Raw genomic sequence first — 12,183 nt, forward strand, 5'->3', positions numbered from 1 at the left:
ACACACACACACACACACACACTCACTCACTCAGATCAAACACACACATCAACACAGATCAAGTCACTGTCTTAATTAGTGAGTCATTGAATCACTCATTCAACGATTCATTCAAACAGCTGATTCATTCAGAAATGAAACAAGTGACCTCTTTGTGAACGAATCACTGAATCAGTGACTCAGTAATGAATCTCCGCTGTGTGTTGATCTCATCAGTTCTGCTGTGGCTTTAATACGAACCATTTTCATTTGCAAATTGAGCAAAAGCAGACAATATTAAGTCTAAAATGTAACAATATGAACTTCTTGATTATTGAACTGTTGTATAAATCAATGCAGATATTGTGGAGAAACAGCGCTCTCGCTGGTGCAATATTGCTGAAGTATATCATATGACATAAATATATTTTTTGCCTCATATCTTGAATTTTCGGCTGCTATCACTGCAATAGACTCATACAGTCAGTCGTCCTGAATCATGATCATCAGACACTGCGTCAGTGGAAGATGACGGGCGGCTAATCATTTTAACACAGTATTCAATGAACACGTTAAATCGACAGCCCTGTTTTCCACATGTTCTACTTGTTTGTTGGTGTAATATGAGCTGGGCCGGTTCTGGATGATTCAGTGTTCAGTGAGATGGGTGTCATGTGACTCTCACCGGTGCGCGGCTCGTTCATGGGTCGACACGCCGTCCACTGGTTCTGCTGCGGGTCGTAGCGCTCGATGCTGGACAGATGAGACACACCGTTGTGTCCTCCCACCACAAAGATGAAGCCCAGCATCACGCCCACGCCGAAGTTAATGCGCTTATCAGCCATCGGCGCCACCATATCCCATGAGTCTTTGCTCGGGTCGTATCTCTCCACACTGAAACACACATCGATCACCAATCAACTTCCTGTCCGGACTCAGTGATAGTTAGTAACACTTGATTTAACAAACACCACTGATCTCCAATATAACTCCACAGCAATCATATGAAAAATGAGCAAATATCATTCAGGTCTCATAATTATCCAAGCATTGCCGATATGTGACGCTGAAGCACAAAACCAGTCATAAGGGTCAATTTAGTGAAATTTGTGAGACTACATCATCTGAAAGCTGAATAAATGAGCTTTCCATTGATGTGTGGTTTGTTAGGATAGGACAATATTTGAAAATCTGGAATCTGAGGGTGCAAAAAAATCTAAATATTGAGAAAATCATCTTTAAAGTTGTTCAAATGAAGTTCTTAGCAATGCATATTACTAATCAAAAATTAAGTTCTGATATATTTACGGTAGGAGATTTACTAAATATCTTCATGGAACATGATCTTTACTTAATATCCTAATGATTTTTGGCATAAAAGAAAAATGTATAATTTTGAGCCATACAATGTATTGTTGGCTATTGCTACAAATATACCCCAGCGACTTAACACTGCTTTTGTGCTGCAGGGTCACATATGTGTGTTGTTTTGAGCAGGAATAACTCCAAGAAACCAGTGAAATCACATATTAATGAGAAATATGAAACCATGGCAGTGTCCCATGAGTCTGTTCTCTCTTGCCACAGGTTTAGAGGTGCTTGAGCGAAACATGTCTCGAGAGCCTCCTCTCTCACGGAGACACGAGCACAACAGCAGGAGCGTCCCATGAGCCCCAAACTACAGCAGCAAGACCTGCGCTCACTGCAAAGAGGCTCAGACTACAATTAAAAATACAAAAAATCAACTTCGAACTATAAAAATAAATGTAACTATTAAAGTCATTCAGTAGTTTTTATTTAAAACAAGGCCTTGAAAAATATACCCCAGCGACTTACTGCTTTTGTGCTCCAGGGTCACATATGTGTGTTGTTTTGAGCAGGAATAACTCAAAGAAACCAGTGAAATCACATATTAATGAGAAATATGAAACCATGGCAGTGTCCCATGAGTCTGTTCTCTCTTGCCACAGGTTTAGAGGTGCTTGAGCGAAACATGTCTCGAGAGCCTCCTCTCTCACGGAGACACGAGCACAACAGCAGGAGCGTCCCATGAGCCCCAAACTACAGCAGCAAGACCTGCGCTCACTGCAAAGAGGCTCAGACTACAATTAAAAATACAAAAAATCAACTTCGAACTATAAAAATAAATGTAACTATTAAAGTCATTCAGTAGTTTTTATTTAAAACAAGGCCTTGAATATAATGGTTTCCACTAATTTACCAACCAGGACTATTTTAAAATCATTAAAGTAGTATTATAGTACATATTAATATTTGAATTTTAAAAAATATATATTTTCTGTTTTCATTTCAATTTTTAGCAATTTTGTTGGTTTTATTAGTCTAGTTAATATATTTATTTATTTTCCGTTTTAGTCATTTTAGTATTTTGAACTGAAATATTTACTGAAAGTTTTTTTATTTCATTCATTTTTTGTTATTCAGTAGTTCTATTTGAAACAAGGCCTTGAATATAATTATTTTTCTACTAATTTACCAGCCAATGTTATATTAATATCATTATAGCACTTTTTTATATTTTGAAGTGGATTTTGTCGGTTTAATTAGTTTTTGTTTTTGTTGCGTGTATGTATTTAATTTTTTATTATTTTTAATTTCAATTTTGTTTAGTTATTTTTATTTTGCATTACTTTATTTTGGTGCTTCCTGCCCACAGTCTTCTAAATATCATGAATCTTGATTTAAGATTGCCTAAAAAATGGCATTTGTTGATGCAAAACTCAGTGATGGCTGATTTAATGGCTGTTTTTAATAGTTATAATGATAATAATAGCAGTTATGACACCAGTTATGATCAGCACGTCACCTCACAGAAGCTCATTACTTTAACTGCTTGTAAGTAATGTTTAATTTATACAGTTTTTATTTAATAATAAGTACTTCTTAAAATAATTACAAATTAGTAATAAATTGACTATTTGTGTCCCTGCAGCACAAAAGCAGTGTTAAGTCGCTGGGGTATATTTGTAGCAATAGCCAACAATACATTGTATGGGTCAAAAATATTTAGATTTTTTTGCACCCTCAGATTCCAGATTTTCATATAGATGCAGTTTTGTGCTCCAGGGTCACATATTATAATAAATATAATAATAGATTAACTTTCTATAAACATGTAAGGCAATAGTGAGTAATAAAGGACATAGAGACTCATCAGGAGCAACAGCTGTAGTTAAAGATAATCCCACTGCTGCCTCCTCCCAGAATGCACTGCTGCAGCGGGTCGTACCTGTTCATGTGGGCGGGGCCGTATCCGCCGATGGCGTAGATCATGCCGTCGAGTGCGGCGGTGGCGAAGCAGCTGCGTGATTTGGTCATCGGTGCCACCGGCTGCCACTCCTTGAGCTTGGGCCCGTACTTCTCCACAGACTGCAGGTAGTACTGTCCGTCGTATCCGCCGAGAGCGTACAGCTCGCCCGCTAGCACCACCACACCTAGCGTGCTCCTGCACTCGGCCATGCGCTCCACAGACGCCCAGGTGTTGCTGTCGGGGTCCCAGCGCTCCACGCTGCTCTCGTGCCGCCGGTAGCTGATGCCCTGCCGCATGTGTGTGGCGATGCCTCCCACTACATACACCTTCTGCTCCAGAACCGCCACGCCGAACTCATAGCGCGGCACGCTGAGCGGAGCCAGACCGATCCACGAGTCCGTCTGCGGGAAGTACATCTCCATACTGACACACACACACACATCATGAACAGAGCACACACACACTTCCATCGAGCTGCAGCAGCAGCAGCTCAGCAGAGTAAAACATTAATCAATCAACATCTGTATGATCCCATTCCATTCTCATTGACATTTCTGTTCTTATCAATTCATTAGTTTAACTATTATATATATACAGTGCCGTGAAAAGGTTTTTGCCCCCTTCCTGTTTTTTTAATTTTTTGCATATTTGTCACACTTAAAAGATTCAGATCATCAAACCAATTTTAATATTACGCAAAGATAAATGCAAGTAAATATAAAATGCAGTTTTTAAATGATAATTTCATTTATTAAGGGAAAAAAGCTGTCCAAACCTACCTGGCCCTACGTGAAAAATTATTATAATTATTATTATTATTATTATTATTAAATACTCTTTTTATTTTATAGTGAGTGAAATAATGTTATTACAATAGTAATATTTTCTTATTTTATTCAATATTTGTGTATATAACAATAACACCATTATTATTAGTCATTAACTTATAAGAGCATTTTTTGTCCAAACTTACAGAGAAGCACAGCAAAAAATTGCATTAAAAAACAAACAATAAGACTGTTCTTCCCAAATCAGTGTTATTTTAGTATCACTGAGAGAATATAATAGTTTTTGTTAATATTCTGCATTGCATTTTATTTCAAAATGTTCTGCTTTCATGTTAATTTCAGTCATTTTGTTGTGTTTTTGTCATTTTTATTAGTTTTTGTTGTTTTAAAATGTCTATATAGTTTTTATCAATTCTTAATTTTATTAGCACATGAAGTTAAGCTAAAAGAAAATGAGAAATGCTGTTTTTTTATTTTATTTTATATTTCAGCTAACCTTTATTTTATAGTGAAAGTTGGGAGATGTTTTGAGTGTTAGTGAAGTATAATCATCACCTCTCCAGCGTGGCGAAGAGCCCGGCCTTTCCTCCAACGGCCAGCAGGACTTTAGGAGCGCAGCGCGGCCGTGTGGACAGCACCGTCTGGTAGGAGAGCCGGTGCTCGGGCATGAAGTGGTACTTGAGCGCCTCGTTGAGCAGGTGTTTGCAGGCGTGGTCGTCTCGGATCAGGTGATTAGCCTCGTAGAGCCGCGTCAGGAACTTGACGCTCAGCAGCGGTAGCCGCACACAGTGCAGGAGCTGCACCAGATACTGCTGCCGCTCCGTCAGATCGTACTTGATCCAGGACTCCAGCGCGTAGAACACACTCTCCTCCGTCAGCACGTTCAGGCAGTCGTTGGACACGATCTCGTCCAGCTCGGCGCGCGTCAGCTCCAGGAACTCCTCCGTCTGGCACACCTCCTCGAAGTGCTGGCAGATGAATTTGGAGGCGGATAAACACAGCTCGTGGCAGCCGTAGGTCTCGGCGAAGCGCGAGATGCCGATGCAGTTCCCCGCGTCCAGCTGACTCTCCAGGAAGCTGCAGCACTCCTTCAGAACCAGCTTGACCTGCAGCAGGTTGGCGGCAGGAAGTAGAGTCTCCACTGTTTCCTGTGAGATGAAGACGGTTCCTGTGTAGGCGTACTCCACTATAGCCTGACGAGAGACGGAAACAGAGCACTTAACTCGTTAACGTTGTGCTGAATCAATTATATGTATATATATAATAGGAGTATGTTATCTTTTCGCCTCACGCACACACATGCAGCCTGTTCATTATCAGAATAAAATAGGCTATATTCAACCAAACATATAGCTACACTGCTTCATTTAAATAGTCCGTCGTACAATCCGTGCCGTGCAGCCTGAGGTATTATTTCTGAATGATGCGGTTTGTGCGTATCCCCACTAAAGTATGCTCTGAGCATGCAGGGGATGGTGCAGAAGGGTGTGATTAGAGAGTCAGTGATTACTGTACATGCTGTGCTGGTGCGTTCTGACCTTGAGAGCGGCTTCATCGACGCACTGGAACTCCACCTCGGACGTCTCTTTCTCGGACAGGTTTCCGGTGAACATGGCCTTGAAGTAGGGGCTGATGCTGGCCAGCACCACTTTGTGCGCGTGGATCTTGGCGTCTCCGACCCGCAGCACGATGTCGCAGAGCTCGTGATCCTGCCGCAGGAGCTGCAGACCCTGCAGGAGCTGCTCGGAGTGAGGACGCGTCAGGCTCGCAAACATGTACGGCTTGGCCTGCTGCTCCATCTGACAGACACACAGATACAGATACAGACGGCTGCGGGAGAAAACCAGTGCAAGTCAGCAGCTCGCTGGGATTATGAAGAGAGCGTTCTTCAGTTCTTGAGGGACATTAAACTCCCAGAAGCCCAGCAGATGAACAAACAGCAGCCGTGCGTCACATGTACACTACAGCTCTGAGAAACACTTCCACAGCCTCTCACAGTCTCACACACAGACAAGCACACGCACTTATCATCATGCTTCACTTGCACACGCTCACTAAACACCGCAAGTCTGTTTCTGACACACAATACAACTATTAAAAAGCTAATTGCAACTTTTTAATCTCACGACGATTATGAACTTTTCTTGCAATTCTGACGACAAAAAAAAAAGTAAGAATTGCGAAAAATAAACTCAGAATTGCAAGAAAAAAATCAGGATTGTGAGATATAAGTTAACTCAACTGTGAGACATGAATTCAAAATAGTGAGATTTTAATTTAAAAAGATTGCAAGATATATACTCATAATTGTGAGATATAAACAAAAAAATTGCAAGATGAAAAATAATAATTTGAGATATAAACTCATAATTGCAAGATATAAACTCATAATTTTGATATAAAAACTCATAATTGCAAGATATAAACTCATAATTTTGATATAAAAACTCATAATTGCAAGATATAAACTCATAATTTTGATATAAAAACTCATAATTGCAAGATATAAACTCATAATTTTGATATAAAAACTCATAATTGCAAGCTGTAAAATAATAATTTGAGATAAAAAACAAAAAATTTTGATATAAATTTAAGATTGTAAGATATAAACGTCATGAATGTAAATGTAAAAATATAAAATGAGATAAAAATTCTGAATTTCCTTTTTATTTCTTTATTCCATAGTTTTGTTTTTGTTTGTTTTTCTGCAATTGCAAATTTATATCTAGCAATTAATAAACCGATAATTAATATATACCCTATTTTAATACTATTTTACTGCTGTTTGTTATCGTAACATAGTACATTTCTTTTTTCTTGTTTTGCATATAACTGCATCCAAACACAATCATTTCAATAAATCAGCTTAGATTGTAAATCTAATTCTCTGACAGGAATCAGTGATATTGAGGGGTTTGCCTTTCAGACAGCATCATTCAAGTGTGTCCTCGACACCTGCCTAGACAGCAGAGGCTCAGAACTGCTGCGGTCTTCTAGACACACACACACACACACTCACACACACTCACTCACACACACACACACACACACACACACAGTCTAAAAAAAAAAAGTAAGAATTGCGAAAAATAAACTCAGAATTGCAAGAAAAAAATCAGGATTGTGAGATATAAGTTAACTCAACTGTGAGACATGAATTCAAAATAGTGAGATTTTAATTTAAAAAGATTGCAAGATATATACTCATAATTGTGAGATATAAACAAAAAAATTGCAAGATGAAAAATAATAATTTGAGATATAAACTCATAATTGCAAGATATAAACTCATAATTTTGATATAAAAACTCATAATTGCAAGATATAAACTCATAATTTTGATATAAAAACTCATAATTGCAAGATATAAACTCATAATTTTGATATAAAAACTCATAATTGCAAGATATAAACTCATAATTTTGATATAAAAACTCATAATTGCAAGATATAAACTCATAATTTTGATATAAAAACTCATAATTGCAAGATATAAACTCATAATTTTGATATAAAAACTCATAATTGCAAGCTGTAAAATAATAATTTGAGATAAAAACTCATAATTGCGAGATAAAAAACAAAAAATTGTGATATAAATTTAAGATTGTAAGATATAAACGTCATGAATGTAAATGTAAAAATATAAAATGAGATAAAAATTCTGAATTTCCTTTTTATTTCTTTATTCCATAGTTTTGTTTTTGTTTGTTTTTCTGCAATTGCAAATTTATATCTAGCAATTAATAAACCGATAATTAATATATACCCTATTTTAATACTATTTTACTGCTGTTTGTTATCGTAACATAGTACATTTCTTTTTTCTTGTTTTGCATATAACTGCATCCAAACACAATCATTTCAATAAATCAGCTTAGATTGTAAATCTAATTCTCTGACAGGAATCAGTGATATTGAGGGGTTTGCCTTTCAGACAGCATCATTCAAGTGTGTCCTCGACACCTGCCTAGACAGCAGAGGCTCAGAACTGCTGCGGTCTTCTAGACACACACACACACACACTCACACACACTCACTCACACACACACACACACACACACACACAGTCTGGTCAGCTATCCTTGTGGGGACTCTTCATAGGCGTAATGGTTTTTCTACTGTACAGACCGTATATTCTATTGCCCTACACCAACCCTACCCCTAAACCTACCCCTCACAGGAAACTTTCTGCATTTTCAGATTTTCAAAAAACTTCATTCTGTGTGATTTATTAGCTTGTTTACCCGTGGGGACCTCAATTTAGGTCCCCACCGTGACACGAGTCCCCACGAGTCTGTGTGTATTCAGGTTTAAGTCCCCACCAGGATAGAAAAACAGGTACACTCTCTCTCTCACACACACACACACACACACACTCCCTATGTAGACAGCATCCGCAGCGCCCTAGATTTGACACACCTCCACGAACAGCAGAGATCACATCAGGAGTGTTGAGAGTCAATATCAGAGATCACAGTCATCTCCACACATCACAATCATCTTCATCTTCATCAATCAGCTGAAGAGAACGAATAAAGCTGCTGCTAGCATTAGCATCAGAGCACTCAGAGCTCAGCTCGGGACAAACGCGCGCTTACACTCGGCCAGGCGCTCATTTAGAGCGCTAAAGTGCAGCAATAAAGAGTTTATTCATTGTTTACCTGTGGTGTCTGGCTGATTTCTGGCAGTTTGAAGCGCAACACGGCCGCGACTGTCAGGAAAACAAACACAAATCAGCGCGTGCGTCACTTCCGGGAAATAAGCGCGGGGAGCAAAATAAAAGCTCTGACGCGACTGCGCTTTAAATATCTTTTATCTTAAAATTACACCTCAGGTGCAGATAATATGTGTGTGCATTAAATAGTATAATAATAATATTAAATAACATTATCATGCGCATTGAATAATAATAATAATCAGAATATTAAACCTTTGAATCTTTGTTTGTTTTTAAATTACCTTTTTTATTTGTACTCTTTAAGCCCTGATGAAGCCGAAATAACAATTCAAATAATAACATTATTCAAACGAAAGCGTTGCTGTCTCTGTCTGTCTTCAGGTCTTCACATGCAAATGCATCCGTTGAACTACACCTCCCACAATGCACCGCGCACGCCCGCCAGCCAGTGCGGGGTTAGAGTGTGCGTCGCCATGGCAGCGGCTGGTTGTGACATCAGCGCCATTTTGCTTGAGTGTTGTGATGGAAGCAGCGAGAAAATCAGAATCCGACGGAAAAACACCGAAAATCAGACGCGAATCAGACAAAATCAGACCAGAGGGAGCCGATTCGGCGAATCAGACCGAGTCGCGTCGAGAATCGCACAGAATCTGGACGGAAGTCGTTCGGAGTCGGAGCGATCTGCGATAACAGGTTTGATTTTCACTAAAACACGTCAGGCATTTCAGTCAGCTTCGCGTGTAAATTGTGCGTGGGTGTTTTTAAATAGCGTATTGTCGATTAATTCTGCCGCGTGTTGTAGATTTGCTAGAAAACCGCGAAAATCCCAGACAAACGTCGATGATGAATGAGACTCATTAATGCTGTAGAATCGCCTCACGATTAAACGTGTGTCAGATGAGAGAATCTCGAGGGAATGCTGCAGAAGAGCCACAGCTGGTTTTCCCGCCGAATACTTAACGAATATTCGTCACTGAATCGATTTGAAAACCAGTCGTTTCGGGTTTGAGTTGCTCTACATGACGAATTGTAGTCCGTTACTGATTCTAGATTACAGTAACGTAATCCGTTACATTAGGCTACACATTTTAGGTAATATAATCAGATTACTTTTAGATTACTTCTGACCTAACTCGTTTATCATATTGATTTAAATAGGACAATCTTGTACCATATTGATATAAAAAATGCAAAGAAAAAGTAAATATATTACATTTGTTGTTATTTACAACAGAAAGTGGATTAAACATTACATTATGTCAAGGTTTCCTAAACTGGGGCTCATAAATGAACTGCAGGGGGTTCGTGAGTTTAATGAAAAGCAAATAATTAAATCATAAAAATGTAAAATTAAAATAAAATCAATCAAGATACAAAAAAAATCACTATTTTATTTGTTGACCTGCATGTCATTAATGTCAGAGAACCGTGAACATGCAAATGTGATACTGAATTATTAAAATATTTATTTGTAAATCTCAAGTAAATATATTAGCTGAAAGAGGTTCAGATGACGAACAAGTTTGGGAATAAAGTGAATTTGTGCATTTAAAAGACAAAAGCCTTCCAAAGACATAACAAAACATGGTTAAATAACCCACTGAGCGATAACTCAAATAAACATGAGTGTGTTCATCAGTAGTTCATGCAATGTTGAAATATTGAGAAAACACTTCCAGCTCTGGCTGTTAAATATAGCAGCATGTGTTGTGGTGTTTGACAGCAGCTGCTCTCTATTTTAAGCATCTCAGCAGCTTCAGCGGAGTCAAACGCTGTGTTTTTACGACAGATAGACAGCTGTCTCTCTCACACACACATATATATGTGTCCCTGGAGCACAAAAGCAGTGTTAAGTCGCTGGGATCTAAAGTGTTTTCCTGTGGATTCCAGGTCTGTGGCTGCATCATGTGACGCTTCCCGTCCCTCATCACCATGACCGATTCCTGTGCGTCCCTGCCTCCGTCTGGATTCTGATCAGCAGCATCCATGATGATTTATGGGCTGATTCCTCAGGAGTTACACGCGCAGCTCCTGGACCTCCAGAACTATCAGAAGCGGACCAGCGGCGTGGAGGAGCTGAAGAACCTCCTCCTGGAGCTGGATCTCCAGCAGGTCTCCTCCGGCAGCATCGTGGAGTTCATCCAGTTCTTACGCAAGCTCCTGGACGACAGCAACTTCAAGGTGTTGTACGGCGCGCTGCAGCTCATCAACCTGCTGATCGAGAAGCTGGAGTGTGATGTGGAGCGCTATTATAAGGAGATCGTGGGCGTGACGGTGCGAGCGCTGGGCGACTCGCGGAACGTGACGCGGCACGAGTACATGAGCGTCTTCAGGCAGCTGATGAGGATGGTGGGGCCGCAGAAGGTTCTGGATCTGGTGGTGGCTCAGCTCAAGCACAGGAACTCTAGGGTTCGAGAGGACGTCATCAACATCATCACGGCCGCCATGCTCACGCACCCGCGCAAGGACTTCGACATCTCCGGCTTGTGCGCTGAAGCGGCGCCGGCGCTCGCCGACAGCAAGAAGAAGGTGCGTCACGCGGCTCTGGAGCTCTTCGCCGTCTTCGACTACTGTCTGGACACGGGTAAGAAGCAGCCGCTCATGAAGGCCGTGGATCGAGTGGAGCTCGCCGGAGACGCCGAGGGCCTCATGGCTGCTGTACAGGCGCGGCGTGCGCGGCACATACTCCCTCGACTGTCCCCTGACGGCACGGTAGAGTATGCTCTGGTTCTTCCCAGACCGGGACAGAGACGGCCGCCTCAGCTGGGCTCCGGGGCCGATCTGGACTGGGTTCTGAACGGAGGCCGGGTTCACAGCTCTCGCTCAGACGTGGATCTGACGGATAACACGCCTCAGCAGAGGAGGATGGTGAGCGCTGGGAAGAACAAACTGCCCTGGGAGAGATCGGCCCTCTCTGTGGAGCTTCAGACCAATGGAAGGTCACCTGATCAGGTGAGCGATGACATCAGCATCATCACACACACACCTGAGATCTCTAAAAGTTTCTCAGGCTTTGAAACGCTCAAACTCTGCTGTCTCTCAATCAGCTGCACATCTTCTGTCTCTGATTGAGAGTTTAGAGGTTTTTATGCAGTCAAAGCTCTTTCAGTGTAATTCTCGATCTTGACTGGTTTTGATCAAGTAAGCGTCAGAATAACTGCAGTACTGTTTTTCCTTCACATTCTCACTAGATCAGAGTATATGAGCCGTAAAAGCTTGATAGAACAAATGATACTCCTTTTTTTTCTTCTCCAGACTATTATTTTATATATTAGGCCTTTCAGGGTTAAATTGATGTGCCTGTGCCTGTGCCTGTGTGTGTGCGTGTGTGTCTGTGCGTGTGCCTGTGTCTGTGTCTGTGCCTGTGTCTGTGCCTGTGTCTGTGCCTGTGTCTGTGCCTGTGTCTGTGTCTGTGCCTGTGCGTGTCTGTGCCTGTGCGTGTGTGTGCCTGTGCCTGTGCC

At 40.7% G+C, this 12,183-nt stretch overlaps 2 protein-coding genes across 5 annotated transcripts in view; one reads left to right on the plus strand and one right to left on the minus strand.

Annotated features, from left to right (window-relative positions):
- klhl28 (kelch like family member 28) overlaps nucleotides 1-8,892 on the minus strand; it is a 9,850-nt gene extending 958 nt beyond the window's left edge. For 2 of the 4 annotated variants that reach the window (XR_001640437.1, XM_016557352.1), the window contains exons 1-5: nucleotides 8,706-8,892; nucleotides 5,577-5,837; nucleotides 4,594-5,231; nucleotides 3,230-3,673; nucleotides 665-873 (exon numbers count right to left, since the gene is read on the minus strand). Coding sequence is in view for 3 of the 4 variants with exons in the window: in XM_016557352.1 (XP_016412838.1) it covers nucleotides 665-873; nucleotides 3,230-3,673; nucleotides 4,594-5,231; nucleotides 5,577-5,837 (1,552 nt within the window). In the remaining variant the exon portion in view is untranslated. Of the gene's footprint in view, nucleotides 1-664; nucleotides 874-3,229; nucleotides 3,674-4,593; nucleotides 5,232-5,576; nucleotides 5,869-8,463; nucleotides 8,681-8,705 lie in introns of those variants that run through there. The other 2 variants (XM_016557353.1, XM_016557354.1) reach the window with 2 other exon arrangements.
- Nucleotides 8,893-9,195: 303 nt separating this feature from the next.
- LOC107743914 (protein FAM179B-like) overlaps nucleotides 9,196-12,183 on the plus strand; it is a 24,845-nt gene continuing 21,857 nt past the window's right edge. Inside the window, exons 1-2 of the mRNA XM_016557363.1 lie at nucleotides 9,196-9,415; nucleotides 10,701-11,782. Of these exons, the coding sequence (XP_016412849.1) occupies nucleotides 9,196-9,415; nucleotides 10,701-11,782 (1,302 nt within the window). The remainder of the gene's footprint in view (nucleotides 9,416-10,700; nucleotides 11,783-12,183) is intronic.

This window comes from Sinocyclocheilus rhinocerous, unplaced genomic scaffold (assembly GCF_001515625.1).
Source record: "Sinocyclocheilus rhinocerous isolate Xijiao unplaced genomic scaffold, SAMN03320098_v1.1 scaffold1068, whole genome shotgun sequence".
NCBI lineage: Eukaryota > Metazoa > Chordata > Actinopteri > Cypriniformes > Cyprinidae > Sinocyclocheilus > Sinocyclocheilus rhinocerous.